The 27,664-nt window shown below is 49.1% G+C and overlaps 1 protein-coding gene across 1 annotated transcript in view; it reads left to right on the top strand.

Annotated features, from left to right (window-relative positions):
* MPPED1 (metallophosphoesterase domain containing 1) overlaps window positions 1–27,664 on the top strand; it is an 80,602-nt gene that overhangs the window by 7,338 nt on the left and 45,600 nt on the right. Inside the window, exon 2 of the mRNA XM_064285214.1 lies at window positions 3,423–3,604. Coding sequence (XP_064141284.1) covers window positions 3,423–3,604 — 182 coding nt within the window. The remainder of the gene's footprint in view (window positions 1–3,422; window positions 3,605–27,664) is intronic.

Below are 27,664 nucleotides of genomic sequence, written 5' to 3'. Positions count from 1 at the left end.
CCAGGGTGCCTAGATGGTCGTGTGGGAGTGAGGGTGAGGGGAGCGAATGCCTGTGAAGTGTTCGGCAGTAATGCACTCTCAATACCTGGGCAGCATCACCGTCACCGATATCCTGCCGGTTGCATTTCAAGAGTTGAACATTCGTTACAATGCAAATAGCTGGAGGACTGTGCTGGGAAATAAAAGTCTTTAGTTTTTTCTCTGGGGATTATTAGGCTTGCGTCTTCACGGTGCTCAGAGCCTCGGGGTGTAGGGAAATAAGAGCAGTTAATTAAAGAGCTCAGCGCAGCGTAGGCCCAGCCCAGTGCAGACCCTCGGAGCACGCACCGTGCATGGTGGGCTTGTCGTGGGTGGTGGAAGCCATGGCCACTCAGGCTCCTCCGCTAAGGGGGCTTTTTGGAGGAGGGAGTGCCGGGCCCGAGGTGGATCTGGGGCTGGCATCCCTATCTCTCCCTCTGTCTCCCTTCTTTGTCTCTCCTTGACTTCGTCTCTGTTACCTTGTAGCATCCTCGCAATGTTGGCTCCTTCGCCAGCTGGGAGATTTCCTCTGTGCTTTCTGGGCCGGATTCCAGAGAGACAGAGAGAAAGACAGGGAGAGATGGGTGGAGGGAACCGCTGGTTGGCTCACGTCTGCTTCTGGGTCAGGCCCGTAGCTGGGCCCTAGGCCAGCCCAGCAGTGACCAGCTGTCCTGGGTCCAGTCGCCTTGGGAGCAGGCAGGATGTGAAGTAGATGGAGGTCAGTTCTACCTGCAAGACTGTCACTTGAGGGGGAGGGTGTTGGGGGCTCCAGAGGGCAGAGGAGTGGCGGGAATTACTGCGAGGGAGATTTCAGCTTCCAGACCAGCTCAAGCATCACCTCCTTCAGGAAGCTTCTGGGGCCCCAGGTCGGCTGAGGGCCTTCTCTGGCCCCCAACCCCTCTGCTGCCCTGTTGAAGCTGGCGACCGTATTGTCACTGTCCAGCCAGCTCTGTTTCTGCCACAGCCTGGGGCTTCTGGTGTCTCCAGCATTGAGCTCAGGGGTGGCACACAGTGGGAGCTCAGGACATGCTGTGTTGAATGAATGAATGAATGAATGAATGAATGAAGAGGGCAAAGGACAAACTCCCAGCACCTTCCTGTCTGGTGGCTATTGGACCCTTTCGGGGAGTGTTACTTTCCCCAGTCCCTCTCACTCTGACCTGCTGGGATTCAGACTTGGCTTCACAGCCCCCAGGAAGGCCCTAGCGTGTGCCTCGGTGGTCAGGGCGGCTGGCTCGGCGCCTCCGACGGCGCGGATTAGGCATGCTGAAGCACCCTGTATATTAGCATGCTGAACCCATGCCTCTTGTAAGGTGTTAATAAAATTTCTTCGAAGTATATTGTCTGACAAAAAAAAAAAAAAAAAGGATAATTAGAAAGATGTCTTTAAAAGTATTTATGTAACTGATACGGCACCGCTTTTGGTTTGCCGCATAATTAGATTTAAACACAACTCCTGGAGTGGCATACTCATTTGGAGAGTGCTGCTCGTTGAAATGTCATTGCATTATTTTTAAGAGTTTTGAGTCTGGCGCAATCATTCAGCTGGGGAGGCAAAGAGTGGTGGGGGAGCCCTGTCCTGGGAGTCAGGAAGCTGGGTTCAGTGAGAATAACTGTGAGCTCCTTGCTTGTCCTGTGTCAGGAGCGGGCTGGGGTGGGCTCCCGAGGAACAGGAGTTGACACCCATCCGTGCAGCCCTTTGTAACTGTCTGAGTGTGCCCATTTTACAGCTGAGCAAACTGAGGCCTGGTGTTAGCTGAAGGTCACACAGCGGTAGTAAGTGGCAGAGCTGGGATTTGAACCCTGGCTTCTGATTCCAGGTCTGTGCCCGTTCAGGACTCTGGAAGGCCCTTGTTCTAAAATTGATGAGATCCTCTCATAGTTTCCAAAATTGCCCCCCACTCTGAGCGCCTTGATTTCTCTCCATGTTCGCGGGAAATGGCCCCCTCGGAGTCTGCTCTTTCGAGTGGACCTCAGACTTGAGGTGGTGCGTTTTCAGTGTGGGGACATCATTCCCAAGGGGGTGGAAACTGGTTCTTGGAGGAGGGAGGAATCCCACTCTTTTTATGTCTAAAGCATAGGTGTACATACGGTGAGATGGTGGTGGTTCCGTGGTAGAATCCCCCCTTTCATGCGGGAGACCGGGGTTCGATTCCTGGCCAGTGCACCTCACGTGTAACCACCACCCACCCGTCATGGAGGCTTGGTGTTGCTGTGATGCTGGAAGCTATGTCCCTGGTACTTCAAACACCAGCAGGGTCACCTGTGGTGGACAGGTTTTAGCAGGCTTCCAGACTAAGACAGACCAGGGAGAAAGGCCTGGTGAGCTACTTCCAAAAATCAGCCAGTGAAAACCCTGTGGACCACAATGGTCCAATCCGAGACTGACCATCTGGGTGGCACAGGACCTGGCCGCACTTCGTCCCGTCCTGCACGGGGTCGCCATGAGCCAGGGGCTGATCCGATGGCAGCTAACAACAACATCTGTACAATACATAAACAGATACACGGTGTCTCTGTGGTGTCCCCATTTCAGGGGAAGTGGCAAGTAGGAAAAAAAATCTAAAGAGGCCCCTTAGCTCAAGGGATAAAGACTAGAAGATGGGAAGCGTACCCTTTAGTGCAACAGCAGGTCAGTTATAATACAGGAGCTTCTTGTGGGTTCAAGGCCAGGCTCCGTTCCAAGTGCTTGTCACGACAACCCTCTGAGGTGCCCAAGTCCCAGAGGGGTAAGCTGAGGCTCTGGGAAAAATGTTTGCCTGGCTAGGGAGTGCAAGAGGCAGAATTCCAACAGGGTGGGCCTGACCTGGAGGCTGGGGGCTCAGTACATGCTAGGGGAGGGGGGTGAGTGTGTGTTAGGGTGGGGGTTGGTGTGTTTTAGGGTAGGAGGTCAGTGTATTAGGGTGGGGGTGAGTGTATGTTAGGGTGGGGGTGTTTGTTAGGGTGGGGGTGAGTGTGTGTTAGGGTGGGGGGTGAATGTGTGCTAGGGTGGGGGTCAGTGTATTAGGATGGGAGGTCAGTGTGTGTTAGGTTGGGGGGTCGGTTTGTGTTAGGGTGGGGGTCGATGTGTGCTAGGGTCGGGAATGAGTGTGTGCTAGGGTGGGGTTGAGTGTGTGTTAGGTGGGGGTCAGTGTGTGTTAGGGTGGGGGTGAGCGTGTGTTAGGGTGGGGGGTCAGTGTATTAGGATGGGAGGTCAGTGTGTGTTAGGGTGGGGGGTCGGTTTGTGTTAGGGTGGGGGGTGTGTGTTAGGGTGGGGCTCTGTATGTGTTAGAGTGGGGGCTCAGTCCGTGTGGGGGTAGGGAACTCTGAGTGAGTTGTGGAGACCCAGGAGTAGGTGCATCGTGGGAGTGTCATAGGGGTCGGAGGACACGGGCCCCGTGACCCGTGTGTCCTCTCTCCTGCAGGGTGGACCCGGTGCCTCACGACGCCCCCAAACCGCCTGGCTACACCCGCTTTGTCTGCGTCTCCGACACCCACTCGAGGACCGACCCCATCCAGATGCCCTATGGCGATGTGCTCATCCACGCAGGTGACTTCACGGAGCTGGGGCTGCCGAGCGAGGTGAAGAAGTTCAACGAGTGGCTTGGTAGGTCCCCACCTGGCCCACCGTACCGGGTCAGGAGCCCCTTCTGCCTGGCAGCCTTCCTCCCCGCTGTGCCCGGTCCCCTCCTCGGCCTCTGTCTGCCTGTTTACCTCCCCTCGGAAGCCCCCTGATACCCAGGCTGCTCGGACCCTTTCAGGAGCCCCCCCTTGGCCCTCATACCTTGGGAGCCACACCTCGGTCCTTTCCTAGCCCAGCACCTGTCCTGGTTGTAACTTTCGATTTGTTTGTGGGATTCTCCCAGGTTCTCTTTGTCTGCTTGTGTGTCCGTCCAGTCCCCAGTGCCTGGAGAAGAATTCATTCAACAATTTATTCAATAAAGAATTGTTGAATGAATGAATAGCTGAATGAGTGAATGAATGGATGCCTCTCTGGACATGGTGGTGTCAGGGCTGGTGTCAGCTGCTCCCCAGGGAGGGGATCTTAGGGCTCTGTGGTCCCCCAGGGGCTCCAGGGAACCAGGTGTGGGCCATGGTTTTCACGAAAGCCCCTGGCTTCTGTTTTTGGTTCTTTACTTTTTTCCAAAATAGAAAAGAAAGAGAAACCTGGGGTGTCCCCGGGAACAGCCCCCAGCCTTGGAATCTGGAGGGAGCTCACACGCGCACCTCTGCCACCTCCCCAGGGACAGATAGATGGCCACGGGTGGTCAGCCTGCTGCCGTGGAGATGTGGGTGTGGGCGGTCACCTCTGTGAGAGCCCCTCGAGGCTGCCAGGTGGTCCCCACCTGCCCAGGGTGCCCCGCTGTGTGGTTGGCTGGAGCTGGCGCGCAGAGGCTGGAGTGAGGCGGGGCGGCTGGAGTGAGGGACAGGCCCAGCTTTGCCAGTTGAGACAAATGCTTACATGCAAAGCCTTCGCCTCTGCTTGGCAGACTGGGAGCTTTAAATATTGATTTTTCAGATGGGAAATTCTAATGACAGCCTCCATGTGGACTGAAACGTGTGGAGGCGGGAGAGGGCTTCTGTGGGGTGGCCGAGGCGGGGGAGAGGCTGGAGGGCCTGTCCAGGCCTGGGCTGTCTCCCCCGCAGGGGACATCTCTTGGAGGCTGGTTCATATTCCCGCTCGGCTCCTGCGGGTCTCTTGGCTGACTCAAGAGTCAGTTTCCATGGCAAATCTCCACGCTCACTGTTGGCTGAGCACCTACTATGTGCCAGGCATGGGCAGGCAGTCTCTCTGCTCCATTGCTTATGTCTGGCAACAGCTGTCTGAGGTGGCTGTTATATTATACCTGTTGACAGAGGAGGAGATTGCCTGCCCTGAGGTCCCCAAGGGTGGGGACCGTCTCTGGTGTACACCCTGGCCCTGGGCGTGTTCCCGCAAATGCTGAGTGAGTGACTGGGCAAAACCACTGCGTGTGAAATGGGTGTGGGCACCCAGCGCTGTGGACTCCCAGCCAGGGTGGGTGGCGGGTTTCCCTGGGGACAGGCGAAGGCCTTGTGGGAAATTGACTGTGCCCCTGGGCTTTGACACAGGAGTTGGGAGTCTGCCCCTGGGGAAGGCAGCTGTTTCGGGCAGAGACCTGGCAGTGGGAACTTGAAAAAAGGAATGATGTGGAGTGGCTGGAGCGGGGGCTCAGGAGGACGTGCTGGACCTGGAAGGAGGGACAGAGCCCGATCGTGACCATATTCTCATGTTGACTGGGACCCAGGGAAGGGCTTTTTGCCTGGGAGGGCCGGCATGTTTAGATGAGTAATTTAGAAAGGTCTCTCTGCCTGCCCCTTGGAGTCCCTGGGTGGTGCAAACAGTGAATGTGCTTGCTTGTAACCCAAAGCTGGGAGATTCAAGTCCACCCAGAGGTGCCTTGGAAGAAAGGCCTGGCGATCTGCTTCTGAAAAATCAGCCATTGAAGAACCTGTGGACCACGGTTCTGTGTGTGTGTGTGTGTGTGTGTGCGTGTGCGTGTGGAGCACAGTTCTACCCTGACACACATGGGGTCGCGAGGAGTGGGAACTGACTCGATAGCCACCGGTTAACTATCTCTCAGCAGACATAAGAGCAGCGTGCCGCGGGAACGGGGGGCCTGTTTCATCATTTGCACTTGTTGGAGATCTTTTTCTATTTGCCTGGGTTATTACGAGGGAGGGATGTGAGTTGACAAAGGGGCCTTCCTTTTGCTAAAGGCTCCTTGTGCCAGGGCCTGTCCTCTTTGCTGCCTTGAAGTGTTTGCAGATGTCAGTACTTGCCACTCTGATGGGGGTGGGCCTCGAAGAGTCAGGTGCCGGGCCTTCGGCTGATCAAGGGAGCCGAGGCCTCTTCGGGATTTGCTCCTGGGTGAGAGCTGAAGTAGGAGCTGGTTGACGGAGGCCCGTTTGCCGCTGGCTCTTTGGGGAGCTTGCCCACTGCTCAAAGGGAGGTTCCCCTCAGCGCGCCGGCGTTTCGAGCCCCCAGGGAGTGGGTGGTTGTGGCCTGGAGATGCGCTGTGCACTCATTAGGCACACCTGGACAGGTGGGTTTTTGCATATGTCGTTAGTTGCCATTGAGTTGGCTCTGACTCACAGCAGCCCACGTACGACAAGTGAAATGTTGCCTGGTCCTGCATCATCGTCATGATCTTTGGTACGAATGAATCCATTGTTGTGGCCACTGTGTATTTTGAGTGCCTTCCAACCTAGGGGCTCATCTTCCAGCACTATACCAGACCATGTTCTGTTGTGATCCATAGGGTTTTCACTGGCTAATATTTGGAAGTAGAATGCCAGGCCTTTCTTCTTAGTCTCTCTTAGTCTGGAAGCTCTGCTGAAGCCTGCCCACCATACGTAGCCCTGCTGGTATTTGAAATACCGGTGGCATAGCTTCCAGCATGACAGCAACACGCGAGCCCCCACGGTATGACAAGCTGACAGGTGGGTGGTGGTTTTTATATATAGCTAGTGTTTACTGAGCGTTTAATTTGTGTAGGGCACTCTTCTAGCCCCTTTGTATGTTGTTGGCTCATGTAATTCTCCTGACGGTGGAATCAGGCAGGGGTTATTGTTATCCCCATTTTACAGAGGAGAAAACGAAGGCCCAGAGAAGTAGAGTAACTGGCCCAAGGTCACAGAGCTAGTAAGTGGCAGAGCTGGAACTGAAACCCAGGCAGTTGGACTCCAGAGCCAAGCTTGTGGCATCTCCTCTGTATTGCCTCTCCTGTTCTTCTCATCCTTCAGAAACATCTCTGATTTGACTTAAAGGGGTAAATACTGGATGAACTACAGGTCTAGCCTTTAGTACGTGTCAGGGTACAGCAAACGGATGTAGCGCTGGAAGTGCTCACTCATCTTTGCCAAGAAATATGGAGGGCAGCTACCTGGCCAACTGACTGGAAGAGATCAATATTTGTGCCCATTCCAAAGAAAGGTGATCCAACAGCATGTGGAAGTTACTGAATGGTATCATTAATATCACCTATAAGTAAGATTTCGCTGAAGGTCATTAAATAGTGGTTGCAGCAGTATACTGACAGGGAACTGCCAGAAATTCAAGCCAGGTTCAGAAGAGGATGTGGAACCAGGGATATCATTGCTGATGTCAGATGGATCCTGGCTGAAAGCAGAGAATACCAGAAGGATGTTTACCTGTGTTTTATTGACTATGCAAAGGCATTCGACTGTGTGGATCATAGCAAACTATGGATAACACTGCGAAGAATGGGAATTTTGGAACACTTAATTGTGCTCATGAGGAACCTGTACATAGACCAAGAGGCAGTCATTCGAACGGTACAAGGGGATACTGCATGCTTTAAAATTAGGGAAGGTGTGCGTCAGGGTTGTACCCTTTCACCATACCTATTTAATCTGTATGCTGAGCAAATAATCTGAGAAGCTGGAGTATATGAAGAAAACGGGGCATCAGGATTGGAGGAAGACTCATTAGCAACCTGCGTTATGCAGATGACACAACCCTGCTTGCTGAAAGTGAAGAGGACTTGAAGCACTTACTTCAAGATCAAAGACCACAGCCTCAGTATGAATTATATCTCAACATAAAGAAAACAAAAACCCTCACAACTGGACCAATGAGCAACATCGTGATAAACAGAAGATTGAAGTTGCTAAGGATTTCATTTTACTTGGATCCACAATCAACACCCATAGAAGCAGCAGTTAAGAAATCAAATGACATAGTGCATTGGGCAAATCTACTGCAACAGACCCTTTCGAGTGTTCAAAAGCAAAGATGTCACTTTGAGGACTAAGGTGTGCCTGACCCAAGCCGTGGTATTTTCAGTCACCTCATATGAATGCGAAAGCTGGACAATGAATAAGGAATATGTCTTTGAATTACGGTGTTGGGGAAGAATATTGAATATACCACCGACTGCCAGAAGAACGGAAAAGTTTGTCTTGGAAGAAGTACAACCAGAATGCTCCTTAGAAGCAAGGATGGCGAGACTTCGTCTCACTTACTTTGGACATGTTATCAGGAGGGACAGGTCCCTAGAGAAGGACATCATGCTTGGTAAAATGGAGGGTGAGCGAAAAAGAGAAAGACCCTCGATGAGATTCACCAAGTGGCTGCAACAATGGGCTCAAACATAGCAACGATTGTGAGGATGGCTCAGGACCAGGCAGTGTCTAGCTCTGTTGTACATGGGGTCTCGATGAGTCGGAACCGACTCGACAGCACCTGTCTTAGTCGTCTAGTGCTGCTATAACGGAGATACACAAGTGGATGGCTTTAACAAAGAGAAATTTGTTTCCTCACAGTAAAGTAGGCTACAAGTCCAAATTCAAAGCGTCAGCTTCAAGGGACAGCTTTCTCTCTCTATCGGCTCTGGGGGAATGTCCCTGGTCGAGGAGCTCCTCAGGTGCAGGGACCCTGGGTCCAAAGGACGTGCTCTGCTGCTGGCGCTGGTTTCTTGGTGGCATGAGGTCCCCAACTCTCTGCTTGCTTCCCTTTCTTTTTATCTCTTGTAAGATAAAAGGTGGTGCAGGCCACACCCTAGGGGAACTCCCTTTATCTTGGAGCAGGGAGGTGACCTGAGGAAGGGTAGTGTTACAATCCCGCCCTAATCCTTTTAACATAAAATTACAATCACAAAATGGAGGACAACCACACAGTAATGGCAATCATGGCCTAACCAAGTTGGTACACACATTTTTGGGGGGACATAATCAATCCTTAACAACACCTAACAACAACAAAGGTCCAGATGGCGCTGTTTGGGGCCAGATGCTGGACATCTGCTTGCTGCCTGGGTGACTGTGGCAACCACGTGACCTCTCTGAGTTTCCGTGGCCTCATTTTAAACAGGAGTCGCCAGGCTCCTGTGTCCTGCCGCCCTCGAGGTTGTTCTGAGGCTCCAATAGGACGGATGAAACAATCGAGTTTTCTAAACTCTGAAGTGCTGTGTGAACATGATTATTGCTCCCGCGAACCGGCGTTTGCCAGATCAGGGCTCCCCTGGGTATGGGGTAGGGGACCAGGGGGCTGCCCAGGAAGGGGGACGTTTGATCTGAGCCGTGAAACTGAGTAGCAGGGAGAAGAGGGGGTGCATGTGTAAGGAGCCCCAGGGTGGTGCAAACAATTAACGCTCTCGGCTGCTGACTGAAAGGTTGGAGGCTGGAGTCTACCCAGAGGTGCCTCGGAAGAAAAGTCTGGTGATCTGTTTCCGAAAATCAGCCATTGGAAGCCCTGTGGAGCACAGTTCTCTGACACACATGGGGTCACTGTGAGTTGGCGTCAAATCGACAGCAACTGGTTTCCTGGTTTAGCGTGTGCAAAGGCGGCCAGTTGTGAAAAGTGTAGGCTTTCTGAGAGTGTTGACGTATGATCTGACTTGCGTCAACAGTTCACACACACACACACACACACACACACACAGAGAGAAACGAGACTGGAAGGAAACATCATTCTGCCATTCCATATACCTCACCGAGACCCCGCTGTGTGCAGGCCTGTTCTAGACACTGGGGAGGAGCAGGGAGTGAGCCCATGTTCCAGCGAAGGAAGGCAGTGGATCATAAATGCACGCAGAAGCAGTAAGAGAGCTGCCAGGGTGACAAGTGTCTGCTGAGAACTGACCCAGGGGACGTGATGGTGACTGAGTGACGATGGCTCAGCTGGGTGGTCAGGGAAGGCCTCCTGGAGGAGGTGCCCTTGGGCGAGGCCTGAGAGGTGAAATTCGGGCAGCCTTGTGCCCAGCTGGGGGAGGAGGCTTCCAGCAGAGGGCAGAGCTGGTGCAAAGGCCCTGGGGTAGAAACAGAGAGGAGGAGGAAACAGAGCAAGGGAGGCGGGAGTTTGAGGAGTTTGAGGAAGAGGCGGGTGCCGGTTCATGTAGCCCTCATGGGCCTGGGACAGGAGTCTGGGGAGTGATTCTAAGTGTGAAGGGGGTTTGGAGGATTTTATGTCAGGGAGTGTTTTCAAAGGCCATTCGGGATTGCAGTGGAAGAGCAGACACAAGGAGACCTGTGAGCTGAGGCTTCGTCCGCAGTGCCAGCCCTGTCAGCCCTGGGAGCCTTGGATGGCAGCGTGTGGACCCCAGATGAATGAGAGTGAGGGCTGTGAGCTGGGTGACCGGACCCAGGGCAGCACAACGGGTTGCCTGTGGGTGGGACAGCAGCAAACAGGGGCTCCAAGAGGGTGGTGTGGCTGGCCCCCGAGCTGGGCAGGGCAGGGCAGTGACGGTGAGTGTGGTCCATCGCTGTGGCAACGGGGGACATAGAGAGTGTGGACGGAAGAGGCTCACGGAGTGGAGGCCAAGCTGGGCATCTTAGGATGAGTCATTAGAGCTGAGGCTACAGGTCACCTGGACCAACTGAGGAGGCCAGGTATCCCAGGTGGGTACAGGTGCTGAATCCACGTGGAGAGGCCGTGCCCTCAGGACCTGCCTCCAGCTGTGATTGCAGAGGCCGTCAGCTGACCTGGAGGCCCTGGCACCCTCACGTCTTCCCTGAGGCAAGCACACCAGCCCAGGTCCTGCTGCTGTCTCCGTGAGTGACACTCATGCCTCCGAGCCTGGATTGGCAAGAAGCCATAGAGCCAGCTGCTGTGACTGGCAGGTACCGCCCTTGCTCCCCCGCCCTGCTCTGCAGCCTGGCCGCCGGCCCTCACCCTTACAGTGCCCTCGGGAATGACTGCAGGGAGGCTCGTTCTCGCCCTTCTGTTCTCACCCCTTTGCGGCACCAGGTGCGACACACGTCTAATTGAGCTCTTCTCCAGGGTCTGTACTGTAGCCTCTCTGGGCACCCCTTCTCCGACTGCTTCTCCATCCTCCTCCTGCCCGTGAAGAGCCTCCTCCCAGGACATCCCTGAGCCTCTCCATATCCTTTCCAGAAGTGCGATGCTCACCCAGACCCCTGCTCTCCCCCTACCTGACCTGCAGGGCGCCTCCATCTGCCCGCCGTCTGGGGCCCAGCCTGCATAGCCACTTGGCCTTCCCAGATGAGACTGCAGCTCCGTTATATCACAAACTGAACCCCCAAACCCCTGACCCATCCCGTTGGCTATGTAATCAGGTGCCACCTGTGTGGCATTGAGAACCCGCAGCCACAGCACCCTGTCCCCCTCCTCCCCTCCCTCAAGTCTGATGTCACCTGACATCTGTTGTCATCCTGGCCCCGCTGTTGTCCGTTCTACATCCTACCCATCCCTCCCACTGTCCACCCCCCCGACTCATTATGTCACCTGCCGAGCCGCTGCCCTGCCAGGCTTCCTTTCCTGCTGCAGGATCCTGCGCCCCGCCAGGGCGGAGACCATGCCCTGGTCCCCCTGCGTACTCAGAGCCCAGCCCGCCACCGAGGGGAGCTGGGTGGACATTGAATGGAGCTGGGGGCGGGGGTCTGTGAAGCCCACAAAAAAAAAAAAAAAAAGGAGCTGGTTAATTGAGTGGCTGTGCCCTCAGTGGAATTAGGCCGGGGAGGGAGGCGAGGGCCCGGTAATGGAGTATTTAGAAGTTATAATTAACTTTTTACCAGCGCTCTAGCACAAAACGATATATAAGACAATATAAAAGGGGTCCAAGGATTTCGTTAAATGGAGCTAGGTCTTTTGCAAGTAAACCCTTAATTAAAATCTGTGAGGGAGGAAGGGAGAGGGAGGGAAAGGGAGAATTCATTTCGAGGCAGTGGCTTTGGTTCTGGCCTCGTTTGCCACTTGTGTTGGAGGCCCAAGCCCCAGGGGTGGGGGGGCTGGCTGCAGAAATGGGCTGTTCTGCCTCCTTGCGAGGGATCTCTGGTGGCACAGTGGTTAAGTGCTCTGCTGCAATGCAAAATCTTGGCGGTTCGAACCTACCAGCTGGAGAAAGATGTGGCAATCTGCTTCCATAAAGATTTATAACCTTGGAAACCTTATGGGGCAGTTCTACTCTGTCCTATAGGGTCCCTGTGAGTTGGAATAGACTCCACGGCAAAGGATATGGTTGGGGTTTTGGCCTCTTTGTATTTCAGCTCAAGAGCAGGTGGAAGGAGCACCTTCTCAGTACAGGTGGGGCTCCTGGTGGAGGCTAGGGGTCAGAAGGGGCAGGTGGGACCTCTCCTCGCCCAACTGGGACAGGAAGCTGATGACAGACACAGAAAGTACTACGATTTGTAAAAAAGAGACTTCTTTTTTTCAGCTGCAGCTAGAAGGTGACTATTTTCCCCTCTGTCTCCCTCCCAGGTAGCGGCTTCCCAGGGAGGCCACTCCGTCAGACTTAGTCTCTTCCTTTGGGGGGAAAGGGACCCCGATGTGGAGGGTTGAGCAGTCATGGCTCTTGGACCGGGCAGCCCGTGCAGTCCTGCTTTGCTCTTGTTTTTTGATTTTTGACCTCCGTCTGCACCCTGGCCACTTCTTACCACCCCGCTCTCATGGGACACGCTCCCTCTATTGCTCAGCTCTGCCCCTGGCGGTGTGTTACCACGTGTTGCTCCACAACCTGTCTCTTCTTATATTCCACTCTGTAAGACCTCGCCATGTGGCTGTCACTTCTGACGTCCACTGCGGAGCGTCCTGGAGCATCTCTGGGTTTGTGTATCAGGCCTGAAGACTGTCCCTGGGTAGCCTCAGCCCTCATACGTGTCCCCCGCCCTATGCGGGACTGCCCTGGGGCACGCTGCGGTGGGTGCGGGGTGGCCGAGTCGTCAGGCAGGTACTCTCCTGGTTTCCCCAAGCACTGCTGGCCTTCTCTCCAGGGCGCTGAAACGTCTTCCCTCCCCCACGTGGGGGATGGTGGCCTCCCCCAGGAATGGCCGAAATGCTCAGGGGGTTAAGCAGCTCCAGGCTCCAGAGACCTTCCGGCTCAGTTGCACTCTACTCAGTGGCAACCGTTTTTTGTTTTTTTGGTAGTCACCGTGACTGGTAAACAGGGTCTTTGACTAGCGAGAGAGGAAGATCGATGCTCAGATAAAAAATGGATGAACCGTGGAGCAGAGGTTTGGTGTTCATCTGAAAAATTAATTTTCCATATTCCTCATCAAAAAAAGTCCTCACGAAGCCAAATTGTGTTTTAGGGGCTAAAAAGGAGGAAATTAACTTCTAATAAAGATGAAAAATCTCAAATTCTAAGTTGTAGTCAAGCGATTTTGGCCGCCATAATTAAACAGTATTTTCATGTTAATGTATAAACCCCTTGAAAGGTGTGTTTAAGTGCTAATTATCTATTTACAACAGAGTGGCTTTGAAATGAAATGAGACTCTCTGGTGTGTGGGGGGATTTCAAACTGATGTTTTGCAATGGTGTTCTTTTCTTTCTTTTTTAAGATCATCATTTTAAAACTTTCTACCTTAAATTAAAAAAAAAATAAAACAAGGTAGAGACGTGCTTCTCTGCAAAGGTGTGGGCTGTCTGAAAGTCCTTCATCGGTTTTCTTTTGTGTATTTTGTTATTTGGGCTTTTTGTTTGCTTCTTTGTATCCCATCTTGTTTCAAAGGGTTTGAGATGGTTTATAAAAACAAGGATGGTAAAATGGTAGGTATCAATGATAAAGTTGTTACTGCTTGTTGGTGGTTACTGTTGAGTCAGCTCTATATAACAGAAGGGAATGTTTCTCAGTCGTGATCATTGCCCACCTCCGTGGTCATTGCCCGTCTCCGTGGTCTTTGCCCGTCTCCGTGGTCTTTGCCCGTCTCCGTGGTCTTTGCCCGTCTCCGTGGTCATTGCCCGTCTCCGTGGTCTTTGCCCGTCTCCGTGGTCTTTGCCCGTCTCCGTGGTCTTTGCCCGCCTCCTTGGTCATCACCCGTCTTCATGGTCATCGCCCATCTTCATGGTCATCGCCCATCTTCATGGTCATCGCCCATTTTCAGGATCATTGGTGTGTTTGAGCCGTTTGTTATAGCTGTTGTGTTGTTCCATCTCATCGAGGGTTTCCTTTGTTTTTCATTAAGAGCTTGACTGCTCACTGAGAGGTCGGCAGTTTGAATCCACCAGTTGCTCCTTGGAAACCCTGTGGGGTAGTTCTACTCTGTCCTACAGGGTCACTATGAGTCAGAATCGATTCAATGGCAACAGGTTTGGTTTTTTGGTTCTACTTTACCAAATATGATGTCTCTTTCTAGAGACTGGTCTTTCTTGATGCCATGTCCAAAGTAAGCAAGATAAATTCAGAGTCAAGCTTAGAAAAAAGAAATTAGGACAGCTCAGAGGGAGGGCCTGGAATATTGGCACCAAGGTCACACAGGCTCTATGGGCTTTATGAGTTGGGAGCTTCCTGGGGACCAAAGTGAAAAGGGAAATGTATCCGGCCAATGGCTCTGATTGTTGGGAGGATGATTGCCCTAGCTTCTGTGGTAGATCCTTCTACTGTCGTCTGTTTGATGCCCACGTTATTTGTCTGTGGGTTCCATGTAGAGCTGTGTCCTTGTCACTTTTGAGCTTTGTGTAGGACCTTGGCAAAGGTTTTTGGGATTTGAGTAATCATATCAAATATTCTGTTAGTGTTTGCCAGTATGTAGAACATCGCCATGTCTATCATTCATTTTGTGCTTTTTTTCTTCCCCCTTCCCTTTTAGATTGATTGAAGTTTCTCTTTTTCCCCTCTACTGGTTTGGAGATTCTACATTCTTTTTCAGTTCATTTAGTGGGTACTCATAAATTTTTGAATATGCATATCTGGCTTAACACAGCCTAGAATTAACATCTCCATCCTCCGGAGGACTAAGGACTAAGGAACACGCCTACCCTGGGCACTCTCCACACCATCTCATGGATCTTTGCTGTCTGATGTTTCACTTTGTAACTTGTTTTTAATCCTGCCCCAAAATCGTCCTCAGCCTTACCATTTGTTTTCCAGTCTGCACTTGATTAGAAATACCCACATTCGTTTCCTCAGGGGCTGTTTGCCGAACACCTGTTAGGGCATGATTCTAGGCATGGGGCTGCAGCCTCAGCTAAACACAGACCCTGTTTCTGTGAGGCTGAAGTTTAGGGAGAGGAGACATGGCCACAGACAAACGGATTCGTTATCTGTAAGGGAGATCAGGGTAAGGGAACAGGGAGTGATGGCAGGGCCAGCCCCTCTGATGAGCAGAGACCTGGTTACCACGGTTACCGTGAAGCGAGCCAGCTGCGCCCATGTCTGGGGAGGGTGTTCTGGGCAGGGGGAGCAGCCTTGAGTCTGGATTGTTGGTGATGCATTTGAGGACCGGCAAGGAACCAGGGCCGGCGAGATGGGTGGGAGAAGCAGAGGCCAGAAGGAGGATGGGGAACAAATAGGGTGGTCATGTCCAACAGGGGAGTTGGGTGGCGTCATGCAGGAGGTGGGGCTTGAGGTGGGCCTTGGGGTTTGGGCAATGTTTGAACAAGTGAAGAGCTTGGGTGCAGACCTTCCAGCTCCAAGGGGCAGCCTAATCCAGGGCCCTGAGGCTGGAGCTCCTCCTTGCCATTGGTTTGCATTCATTCATTCATTCAGCAAAGGTTTGTTGAGCACCTACCTTGTTCTGGACTTCATGCAAGGAGCTGAGGAGACACAAAAAACCAAACGCATGCCATCGAGACCATTCCGACTCATAGTGACCCTATAGAACAGGGTAGAACTGCCCTGTAGGGTTTCCAAGGCTGTAATCTTTACAGAAGCAGACACCCACGTCTTTCTCCTGTGGAGCTCTTGGTGGATTTGAACCGCCGGTCTTTTGGTTAGCAGACGAGTGCTTAACCAGTGAGCCACCAGGGGAGGAAAACACCCAAGACTCCCACTCAAGAGACATATGAGCGAGAAAACACCAGGTGCTTGATAAGTGGTGTGGTGGGAACAGAACACGGTGAAGCGGCAGCATTGGTCCAAGTCAGACCAGACACAAAGGTCCAACCCGCAGCTCACCTGTCCCCCAGGTGTGAGACTAGAGGCCGGGACTCACCTACCCTAGCCTCCAGTCCCTCACCTGTACAGTGGAGGATGGTAATGCTCTCCTCCCAGGCTGGCGGTTGTGCAGATGGAGACGATGTGTTAAAAATGACACGTGGTCTGGGGCTTTGCTGGAGCCTTCTTTTCACCTCAAAGTGCGGCCACAGCCGTTTGCAGTCTTTCAAGGCCGCGGAACCATCGGGGAAACTCTTGGTTGTTCGAGAAATCACTAGTTGGTGATTTAAGAGTTGGGGGAAGCAGGATTTTCTAGCTGCTATGTTTTTTTCTCTGCTCCCCGCTCCTATAAATATGGAGAGACGTGTCTGCTATGAAATAAGCCTATGAGTTTTTTAAAATGTCATTTTCATGTTGGATTTAATTCCAGAATGGGAAGCGTCAACAAGCCAAAAAATCTCGGCCAGGGTAGAATTAAAACACTCTGTCCCTGCGGCCTGCCTCCTGCACCTGGGGTCAGCAGAAACCTCGACAGAAGCTCTCTGGCTACCTAGGCCTGAGAGAACGTGACCCCGGCTTAGCAAGAGCTCGGAAACCAGCAGATGCTACAGCCATTATTACAGAGCTGCCTCTTGCCAGGTGGTGTCTCCCCACCTAGTCACCTGGGGAGAAGGTCTTGTCAAGGTGGATTCTGCTTCTGCAAGTCTGGGCTGGGCCTGTGATTCGGCATTTCTAACAAGCTTCAGGCCATGTCCCTTTTGTTCTTCCGTGAACTCTTTTGGGGACCACACTTTGAGTAGCAAGGCCCTGGACCAGCGTGCTGTCCTAAAGGACTCTCTGAGATGATGGAAATGCCATGTACCTGTGGTGTACCATCCAATATAGTAGCCACTGGCCGCATGTGGCTATTGAGCGCTTGAAATGCGGCTGGTGAGACTGAGAAACTGAACTTTGTGTTTTATTTAATTGTAACTAATTTGAAGTTAAATAGCCATGGGGAGTTAATAGCTACTGTTTGGACAAAGCAGCTAGAAAACTCTTCGAGCTGTCTACGTTATGGCTCCATTTCACAGATGAAGAAACTGAGTCCCAGAGAAGTGAAGAGCTGGCCCCAGATCATACAGCAGATAAAAGCAGAGTCAGGATTCTAACCCAAGGCTTATGCTTTAAAAAAAAGTTTTTAAAAAATATGTCAGGTGGCTGTCAGGAGTTGAACTGTGTCCCCCCAAAATGTGTTGGAATCCTAACCCCTGCATACCTGTGGATATAATCACATTTCGGAAGAGGGTTTTCTTTGTTAGGTTTATGAGGCCATATCAGCGTAGGGTGTGTCTTAAACCAATCACTTTTGAGATATAAAAAGAGCAGATCAGGCCCAGAGACAAGCAAGCAGATCTGGGGAAACACAGATGCCACTTGGAGGAACACGGGGGCTAGAGAAGCTGAGACAAGGGCTTTCCCCTAGAGCTGACAGACAGAGAGCCTTACCCTAGCGCCAGTGCCCTGAACTCGGACTCTAGGCTCCTAAACTGGGGGTGAATAATTTCTGTTTGTTAAAGCCACCCACAGTGGTATTTCTGTTACAGCAGCACTAGGCAGCCAAGGCAGTGGCCATTTTTATCTGAGACCTTCCCCACGTGTCCAAAAAATCTTGGCCCTTTCTTTTAGCACATTTCTCCTTTCCGTGACAGTCAGGAGGAATGCTTTATCTCATCAGGGCTGTGATGGCTGAGATTGTGTGTCAGCTAGTCTGGGCCATGATTCTCAGTGGTTTGGCAGCCCTATGATGTTGTGATTAGTTCCATGATGAGATTTGATGTAATGTGATCACCCTCTTGATGGGATCTGCTGTGAGTAGGTGATCAGTTGAAAGGAAGCTTCCTTGGTCCCGTGGCCTGCATTGAATACAAATGGACATTCTGGCAGGGCTCGTGGGCTTTTGCTGGCTCTGGATCCTGCAGCTGGCTCCTGTTCACCTGACCTCCGGTTCTTCGGACTTGAGCTAGCAGCTTACCTGGGGTCTTGCCTGCCAATCTTGGAATTCGTCAGTCTTTGCAGCCTGAGAGTGACAGCCCTGCTCTTTGACCTCCCGACCTTGGGTTCACCAGCCCTGCAGCTACGTGAGTCAGGAGGAGCCTCTATCCTGATCCATGGACTTGGGACGTTCAAGCCTCTACAATTGCGTGAGCCGTTTCCTTCATATAAATCTCTCTCTGAATGTATTTATACACTTTACTGGTTTTAATTCTCTAAAGAATCCAACCTAAGACAAGGGCCAACTAAAAAAAGTCATGTTTCAGTTGCTGGGGGAATACGAGAACTTGCCAGGTTTTGCTCTGAAGCCTGGTATCCGAGCCTCACAGGGACTTAACGACAATAATGAGTTTTTCTAGACAGCGCTTTACTGTTTATAGGTGCTGTCACATTGTTCACTGTCCTGGGTGATGTGGTCCCACTTTATGGATTAGAAGACCGAGACCCAGTGTGGAACAAGGTTTTCCAGCAGCCACCTGGCTCTGACCTCAGAGCCCTCTGTTCCTCTAACTGGCTTTATGTATTCTCTGTCTGTATCTTCCCTGACCTGGCTCTCGTTGTTTATTCCTTTATCGCTAGTCTTCCCATGAAGGTCCGTTCCACAAGGACAGGATCTTATAGTCTTGTGAGGGTCTATCTCCAGCACCATGGACAGCGCCAACCCCTAGTTGTCATTCTGCCCAGAGCCAGTCATTATTCTCTCGTGTTTCTGTCTCTTCAGCTATAACGTGGAGTGATGCTTTTTGTAGGGCTGTTGTGAGGATCGAGTAAGACCCTGTGTTTGGGATCTCATTTACGTGCATGAGTCTGGAGAGGCCCCTTGGGTTTGGATCCTGGCTTCCCTCTTCCTTGCCACCTGGCCTTGGATATATTATGCCCGCTCACTGAGCCTCAGTTGCCTTACTTGTAAAAGGAGGTTGATATTCGGAAGCTTCAGTGAGGCCGTGGGTGATCTGGGTTCAGCACAGGGCCTGGCGTGGGATCGTTGTTCTTAGTCGCTGTTGAGTCGGCTCTGACTCGTGGAGATCTTGTGTATATATAAGAGAGTGAACTGTTGTCCGGTCCTGCGCCATCTTCGTGATTGTTGGTATGCTCGAGTCCATTATTTTGGCTGTTGTATCAAACCATTTCATTGACCTTCCCTCATTTTCGGTAACCCTTTGCTTTACCAACTGTGATATTCTTTTCTAGAGACTGGTCTTTCCTAATGACCTGTCCAGAGTAAGTAAGCCTAAGTCTCACCATCTTTACTGCTAAGGAACATTCTGGCTGTACCTCCTCCAAGACTGATCTCTCCATTCTTCTGACAGCCCGCGGTATAGTCAGTATTCTTCACCAGCACCACAGTTTGAAGGCATCGGTTCTGTTCTGGTCTTCCTTACTGACTGTCCAGCTTTCACATGCATACGAGATGATTGCAAAGACCATGGCTTGGGTCAGGCGCACCTCAGTCCTGAAAGTGACGTCTTTGCTTTTTAACACTTTAAAGAGGTCTTTTGCAGCAGATTTGCCCAATGCAATGCATCTTTTGATATTTTGACTGCTGCTTCATGAACTGGCATGGGATAAACACGTAACAAACATGGCAACGATTGTGTTGTTGTTATTTTGAGCATATTTAAAGTGCCTGGTACATAGTAGTGGTTAAGTGCTACAGCTGCTAACCAAGAGGTCGGCAGTTCGAATCTGCCTAGCGCTCCTTGGAAACTCTGTGGGGCAGTTCTACTCTGTCCTATAGGGTCGCTATGAGTCGGAATCGACTCGATGGCACTGGGTCTGGGTGGGTACATAGTAGATGTGCAGTTGATGGTAGCTTTAATTACAATTATTAATATCCTCTGGGAATGTTTTCCTTTTTTTTAACCAGGTATTGGAAACTTAGGATATAGTTCTTTGAAATTAGTTTTAAAGAAAGCAGATTTTTAAAAGCGTATAGGTTTGTTTCTTTGATTTCTCTTAAGAAGAAGAAGGATTTCACACCTTTCCCAGCACGCACGATGAAAAGCAGATTTGAGAGCTCGTGGAAGGCCGTTTGGAGCTAATTCTGGACTAGTTTGCCAGCCACGACGCTAAAATGGACGCAGCTAGCTGACAGCGCCGGGCTTTCTTTGGTAACGTCTCAACCTCTCAAAATAGTCATTTTCCAAACGAACATTTGTCATTTTGGCGTTCACATAGAAACTTTCTTGTTCATTGATCCAACCACTCTCCCTCCCAGCTTAAAACTCTTCAGCGCTTCCTTTGTCTGGCAGTCAAGGCGCCTTCTGGTGTGACCCTAACTGCCCCTCCTAGGCCCTCCTCCCTTGTCCGCCTTAGCCTTCTAGGCAATTGCCAAATATGCCAGATTTTCCCACCTCCATGCCTTTTTCTTGTGTGGGGCTCCCCACCTGGGATGCCCTTCCTCGCCGTGTCTGCTGTTCATCCTTGACGCCTGTTCTTATTATCATGCCTTCTCAGCAACCTTGCCTGAGCCCCTTCCTCCCTTACTTCTGGTCAGGAAAAGGAAAAATCTCTGCGGCTGTGTGGCTCCCTGGGACTTGATTGTCACCACGCTATAGATTCCAAATTGTGTGTGTGTCTGTCTCCCATGCAGACCACAGGAGAAGGGACTGGGAGCCATTTCTGTCCCCAGCTCCCAGCACATGGCTTGGCACATGCTAGGGTCAAGGAAAATGGAATGATGGAATGAACAAACAGGTGGCAAAATGACTTTTATTTTAGTGGGGCATTGGTGGTAGAATTCTTGCTTCCCACGGAGGAGACCAGAGTTTGATTCCGGCCAACACCCGTCTGTCAGTGGAGGCTTCCATGTTGCTGTGATGCTGAACAGGTTTCAGCGGAGCTTCCAGAATAAGACACTAGGAAGAAAGGCCTGGTGATCAGCTTCTGAAAATCAGCCAGTGACAACACCGTGGATCACAACAGTCCGATATGCAACTGATTGTGGGGATGGTGCGGGACCCGGGAGCGTTTCATTCCACGGTTTATGGGGTCGCCATGAGTTGGGGCTGACTTGATGGCAGCTGATAACATTGAAAAAGTTTATCTAGCTTTCAAACACTTGGTTTTACTAAGAAATATTTTTAAAACAGAGACCTTTACTCTTAACCGCTCTCAGGTACGTTTTTAGCCTGAAGGTACTTGTGAAACCTTTTGGAAAAAAACGTTTGCTCATTAACACACCAAAGATTTGGCCCTGTAGCCGTGCCTCTCAAGCCAGGGCTGTTAAACTTCAGGTAAAATCCGTGCTGGGAATTTTCTGGTGAGATGGAGCCAGGCGCAGACTTCCTGTCCCAAGGCCTCTGACTTAGGAACTTTTGATAAGGGGGTAGCCAGGACTCTAGATAGCCATTTAGTCTCCTCCTTTCTCTAAACCTCTATGACTTCTAAAATTCTAGAATTATCTGTTTCCAAGATTAGAACATTTGGCTTCCAGGGTTCCAAGATCTAAAAAACTGCAATTCTAGCACTTAGAGTTCCAGCCACCATCCGTCTGTCAGTGTGTCCTGCTGTGGCACCTTGCATGTTGCTATGATGCTGGCGGCTATGCCACTGGCATTTCATACCAGCAGGGTCACCCGTGGTGGGTTTCAGCAGAGCTTCCAGACTAAGAGAGACTAGGGAGAAAGGCCTGGAGATCTACTTCTGAAAATTAGCCAGTGAAAAACCCTATGGATCACAGCAGAACTGATGTAGTGCTGGAAGATGAGCCCCCTGGGCTGGAAGGCACTCAGGCATGCCGGGGGTCGTGAAGATGGCACAGGACTGGGCAGCATTTTGTTCTGTTGTACATAGGGTCACCATGGGTTGGAGCCAACTCAGTGGTGACTAGGCAGCAACAACAACAAAGAAATCCAAGAACCCACCGTTGCACCTGCTCGCAATTCCAGTTGTCTGGCATGCAGGGTCTTCAGTTTTCCTCCAAGATTCTTGAATGATCCGACTCTTCTTTCCAGTAGTATGTCTGTCCAGATAAATACTACATAGACCTGGAAACAAAAATCCTCACAACTGGACCAGTGAGCAACATCATGATAAACGGAGAAAAGATTGAAGTTGCCAAGGATTTCATTTTACTTGGATCCACCATCAACAGCCATGGAAGCAGCAGTCAAGAAACCAAAAGACGCATTGCATTGGGCAAATCTGCTGCAAAGGACCTCTTTAAAGTGTTGAAGAGCAAAGATGTCACCCTGAAGACTAAGGTGCGCCTGACCCAAGCCATGGTATTTTCGATCGCATCATATGCATGTGAAAGCTGGACAATGAATAAGGAAGACCGAGAAGAGTTGATGCCTTTGAATTGTGGTGTTGGTGAAGAATATTGAATATACCATAGACTGCCAAAAGAACGAACAAATCTGTCTTAGAAGAAGTACAGCCAGAATGCTCCTTAGAGGCAAGGATGGCGGGACTGTGTCTTACATACTTTGGACATGTTGTCAGGAGGGATCAGACCCTGGAGAAGGACATCATCCTTGGTAAAGTTGAGGGTCAGCAGAAAAGAGGAAGACCCTCAACGAGATGGACTGACACAGTGGCTGCAAAAATGGGCTCAAGCATAACAACGATTGTGGGGATGGCGCACGACCGGGCAGCGTTCCGTTCTATTGTGCATAGCGTCGCTATGAATTGGAACTGACTCAAGGGCACCTAACAACAACAACATGCCTGAACTTGAATATATGAATCTTTAGAGATATAGACAAAATAACCAAGTCTACTTATAACATCTAAATTACTCTAGTCACATATTTTAGATATAATTTATAAAATATTTTATATGAGAAATATTTTTCCGTGCTCACATTTTATGAAATATTTGTGTTCACATTCAAGTACATCTTCTGCGCTGGTATCAATGTCATCACTACGGACTTTTTTTGTTATCCAACATACTTGTCCAAAGCATGTCGTGATGACCCGTGTCTTAGTTTTTGTGGAGCAGCACTTCTGAACACACAGAGTTACAGATACCCATACATGATCTCACGGCATAACTGCATAGCATGCACTGTGTTGTGTTGTGAGATCGACAGTCATTCTTAGGTTGCTTCTTTGAAGATAGTTTTTTTTTTCTTTATTCAGTGAAAGAACCAAAGTGCTTTGGTTTCCAGCACTTTGATGTGCCAAGGTGTGGTTTCAATCCTGCTTGAGCATTGCTGAGCGTCTTGAATTGTGGGTGTTTTGGGCAATTCCTGGCCATTATTTCTTCAACTTTTGTTTCTGTCCCATTTTCTTTCTGGAACTCTAATTTCACATGTGTTAGACTTTTTGGCTGTATTCCACATATATCTTACACTCTGTTCTTTTCCATTTCTTTCTTTATTCTCTTTGTGTCTCTTCTGAATGTTTTTATTGGTTTCTAGTTCACTAATTTTACCTTTTGCCGTGTCTAATCTACTACTAAAGCTAGCCAATGAATGAGTTCTTAATTTCAGCAATTATACTTTTCAGTTCTAGACTGCCCATTTGATTTGTTTTTATAAATTCCAATTCTCTGTTGGAATTCTCCACCTTTTCATCTGTTTCACCCATGTTTTCCTTGAACATTATTAGAGTTTTTTTTTTTAGAGTACCTGTCTGTTAACTCCAATACCTGAGTCATCTGTAGGTCTGTTTCATTTGTCTGATTTTTCTCCTGCTTTCCAGATACTTGCTGTTGTTTTTGTTAACATGCATTTTACTTTTGGCTTGGTGTTGGATGGTGTGGATGGAAAATTAGAAGCTGTAGATGATCCTCCTACAAAGAGACAAGTTTTCTTTGGTAGACAGAATTTTGGCAGATAACCTTGATCCTGTCAACGTGTGGTTTAGGGCTTTGTTAGGGCTCATCTACCTTGGTTTTGTCCATACTCCTAGGATGTGGTCCTTATTCCTAGGGTGTGGCTGTTCTTTTCTCAGCTAAAAGCCAGGGAGTTTACCAGAGTCCCCTTATCTTGGCTTGACATCTCACTTCTGTGGTCCCAAGACCACCTGAGTGCAGAAATTTCTGCTTAGTGCTTTACCTCTCTCTCCACTGCTGTTTTCTGCTGGATTTTTTTTTTTTTTTTTTTTGAGTCTCATCCTGTGGATGCACTGCTCAGGAATCAGCCAATGACTTGAAATAATCTTGTATGCAGGGTTTTAGGCTTCGCCTCTGCAGCTCCCACCTCTCTGGCATTGCATTCCGCAAATCCCAGAAACTCCGGCAGACCTCAACAATTCCCTTGTCTGTCTTCTCAGCTCAGTAGGAGTGCTGCCTTTTGCTGGGCTCTGTTCTTGAAACTGATTTGGAAATGTCCTCAGGGAAGAAGCCAGGGTGAATGTGAGTTCATCTCATGCATTTCCCTCCCCTCAACTCCTGTCTGCGCTGGTGGCTCTTCAGTACTGGCGAACGCTTGGCAGGAGGGTTAGTCCAACACGAGGAAGACCTTCATGACCCAAACCAGAAATGCATATTACAGTTTTTTAAGTTGTTTGCCTTTTTAAAGTGAGATATAATTCAATACCATAAAGTTGACCCCTTTAAAGTGTACAGTTCATTGGTTTTTAATATATTCACAAAGTTGTGCACACCAACCGCTGTCGAGTTGCAGCATGTTTTCATCACCCTAAAAGAAACCCCATGCCCTTTATTAGTCATCCCCCTTTCTCCCCTTGCCCGGCCCCTGGCAACCACTAATCTTTCTGTCTCTATGGAATTTCCTGTTCTGGAGGTTTTCGTGCGATATTTGTCCTTTTGTGTCTGACTTCTTTCACTTAGTATAATGTTTTCAAGGTGCATCCACGTTGTAGCATGAATGAGTACTTCATTCCTTTTTATAGCTGAATAATCTATTTGTATGGATATAAAAACCAACCAAACCTGTTGCCATTGAGTCGATTCCAACTCATAGCAACCCTACAGGACAGAGTAGAACTGCCCCGTAGGGTTTCTAAAGAGCGGCTGGTAGATTCAAACTGCTGACCTTTTACCCATTCATCAGTTGGTGGCCGTTTGGGTTGTTTCCACTTTTTGGCTAATGTGAAAAATGCTGTTGTGAATATTTGTGTACAAGTTTTGGACATATATTTTAAATTCTCTTGGGTATATACCTAGGTGTGGAATTTCTGGGTTGTATGGTAACTCTATGGTAACTTTTTGAGAAACTACCAAACTGTTTTCCAGGGAGATTGTACCACTTTACATTCTTACTAGTAATGTATGAGTGTTCCAGTTTCTCCACAACCTTGCTAACACTTTCATTGTGTCTCTTTGACTATAGTGATCATAAAAAAAAAAACAAAAAACATAGGAGGCGTGAAGTGGTATCTCCATGTGATTTTGATTTGCATTTCCCTATAAGCATCCCTTTGTGAACTTATAGGCCATTTGCATGTCTTTTTTGGAGAAATATCTATTGAGAAATCCTTTGCCCATTTTTTTTTTTTAATTTTTAAAAGTTTATTTTTTATTGTGCTTTAAGTGGAAGTTTACAAATCAAGTCGGTCTCTCATATAAAAACTTATATACACCTTGCTATGTAGCCCTAGCTGCACTCCCCCTAATATGACAGCACAATCCTTCTCTCCACCCTGTATTCCCCGTGTCCATTCAACCAGTTCGTGTCCCGTTTTGCTTTCTCATCTCGCCTCCAGACAGGAGCTACACACACAGTCTCATGTGTCTACTTGAGCCAAGAAGCTCACTCCTCATCAGTATCATTTTCTGTCTTTTAGTCCAGTCCAGTCCCTGTCTGAAGAGTTGGCTTCAGAAATGGTTCTAGTCTTGGGCTGACAGAGGGGCTGGGGGCCATGACCTCTGGGGTCCCTCCAGTCTCAGTAAGACCATTAAGTCTGGTCTTTTTACGAGAATCTGAGGTCTGTATCTCACTGTTCTCCCGCTCCATTACGTATTCTCTGTTGTGTTCCCTGTCAGGGCAGACATCAGGGGTTAGCTGGCACCATCTAGTTCTTCTGGTCTTGGGCTGATGTAGTCTCTGGTTTATGTGGCCCTTTCTGTCCCTTGGGCTCATATTTACCTGGTGTCTTTGGTGTTCTTCATTTTCCTTTACTGCAGGTAGGTTGAGACCAATTGATGCATCTTAGATGGCCACTTGCTAGCATTTAAGACCCCCGACACCACTCACCAAAGTGGGATGCAGAATGTTCCTTAATAGATTTTATTATGCCAGTTAACCTAGATGTCCCCTGAAACCATGGTCCCCAGACCCCCATCCCTGCTACTCTGGTCTTCGAAGCGTTTGATTGTATTCAGGAATCTTCTTTGCTTTTGGTTTAGTCCAGCTGTGCTGACCTCCCCGGTATTGTGTGCTGTCTTTACCTTCACCTAAAATAGTTCTTGTGTATATCTAATTAGTGAATACCCCTCTCCCTCGCTCCTCACCCTTATAACCATCAAAGAATATTTTCTTCTGTGTTTAAACTTTGTCCTTTCGTGACTGACTAATTTCACTCAGCATAATGCCTTCCAGATTCCTCCATATTATGAAATGTTTCACAGATTCATCATTGTTCTTTATGGATGCGTGGTATTCCATTGTGTGAATATACCATAATTTATGCATTCTTCTGTTGATGGGCACCTTGGTTGCTTCCATCTTTTTGCTATTGTAAACAGTGCTGCAGTGAACATGGGTGTGCATATATCTGTTCGTGTAAGGGCTCTTATTTCTCTAGGATATATTCCAAGGAGTGGGATTGCTGGATCATATGGTAGTTCCATTTCTAGCTTTTTAAGGAAGCACCAAATCGATTTCCAAAGTTGTTGTACCATTTTACATTCCCACCAGCAGTGTATAAGTGTTCCAGTCTCTCCACAACCTCTCCAACATTTATTATTTTGTGTTTTTTGGATTAATGCCAGCCTTGTTGGGGTGAAATGGTATATCATTGTAGTTTTGATTTACATTTCTCTAATGGCTAATGATCTTGAGCATTTCCTCATGTATCTGTTAGCTACATGAATGTCTTCTTTGGTGAAATGCCTGTTCATATCCTTGCCCATTTTTAATTGGGTTATTTGTCTTTTTGTTGTTGAGGTTTTGCACTATCTTGTAGATTTTAGAGATTCGACACTGACTGGATTTGTAGTAGCCAAAAAAGTTTTTCCCAGTCCGTAGATTGTCTTTTTACTCTTTTGGTGACGTCTTTGGATGAGCATAGTTGTTTGATTTTTAGGAGCTCCCAGTTATCTATTTTCTCTTCAGGTGTTTGTGTATTGTTAGTAATGTTTTGTATATTCCTTTGCCCATTTTTATATTCAGTTGTCTTTGTATTATTGCGTTGTAAGAGTTCCCGATATATTCTGGACATTAGGCCCTTATCGGATATATTATTGGCAAATATTTTCTTCCATTCTGTGGGTTGTCTTTTCACTTTCTTGATAGCATCCTTTGAAACACAGAAGTTTCTGATTTTGGTGAAGTCCAGTTTGTCCATTTCTTCTTGGTTGTTTGTGCTTTTAGTCTTATATCTAAGAAATCACTATCTAATCCATCCAAGGTCACAAAGATTTACCACTATTATTTTCTTCTAAGAGTTTTATAGTTTTAGTTCTTAAATTTAAGTCTTTTGTCCATATTGAGTTAATTTTTGTAGATGGTGTAAAGTAGAGGACCCAACTTCATTCGTTTGCGTGTGGACATCCAGGTGTCTCAACACCATTTGTTGAAAAGACTGTTCTTTCCCTATTGAATTGTCTTGGCACCCTCATCAATAATCGACTAACAATAAATGTAAGGATTTATTTCTGGACCCTCAATTCTGTTCCATTGATCCATAGGTCTATCCTTACGCCAGTACCATACTGCATGGATTACTGTTGCTTTGTAGTAAG

The sequence above is a fragment of the Loxodonta africana genome, chromosome 4, assembly GCF_030014295.1.
Source record: "Loxodonta africana isolate mLoxAfr1 chromosome 4, mLoxAfr1.hap2, whole genome shotgun sequence".
NCBI lineage: Eukaryota > Metazoa > Chordata > Mammalia > Proboscidea > Elephantidae > Loxodonta > Loxodonta africana.
This window is presented reverse-complemented; position numbering and strand designations above follow the sequence as displayed.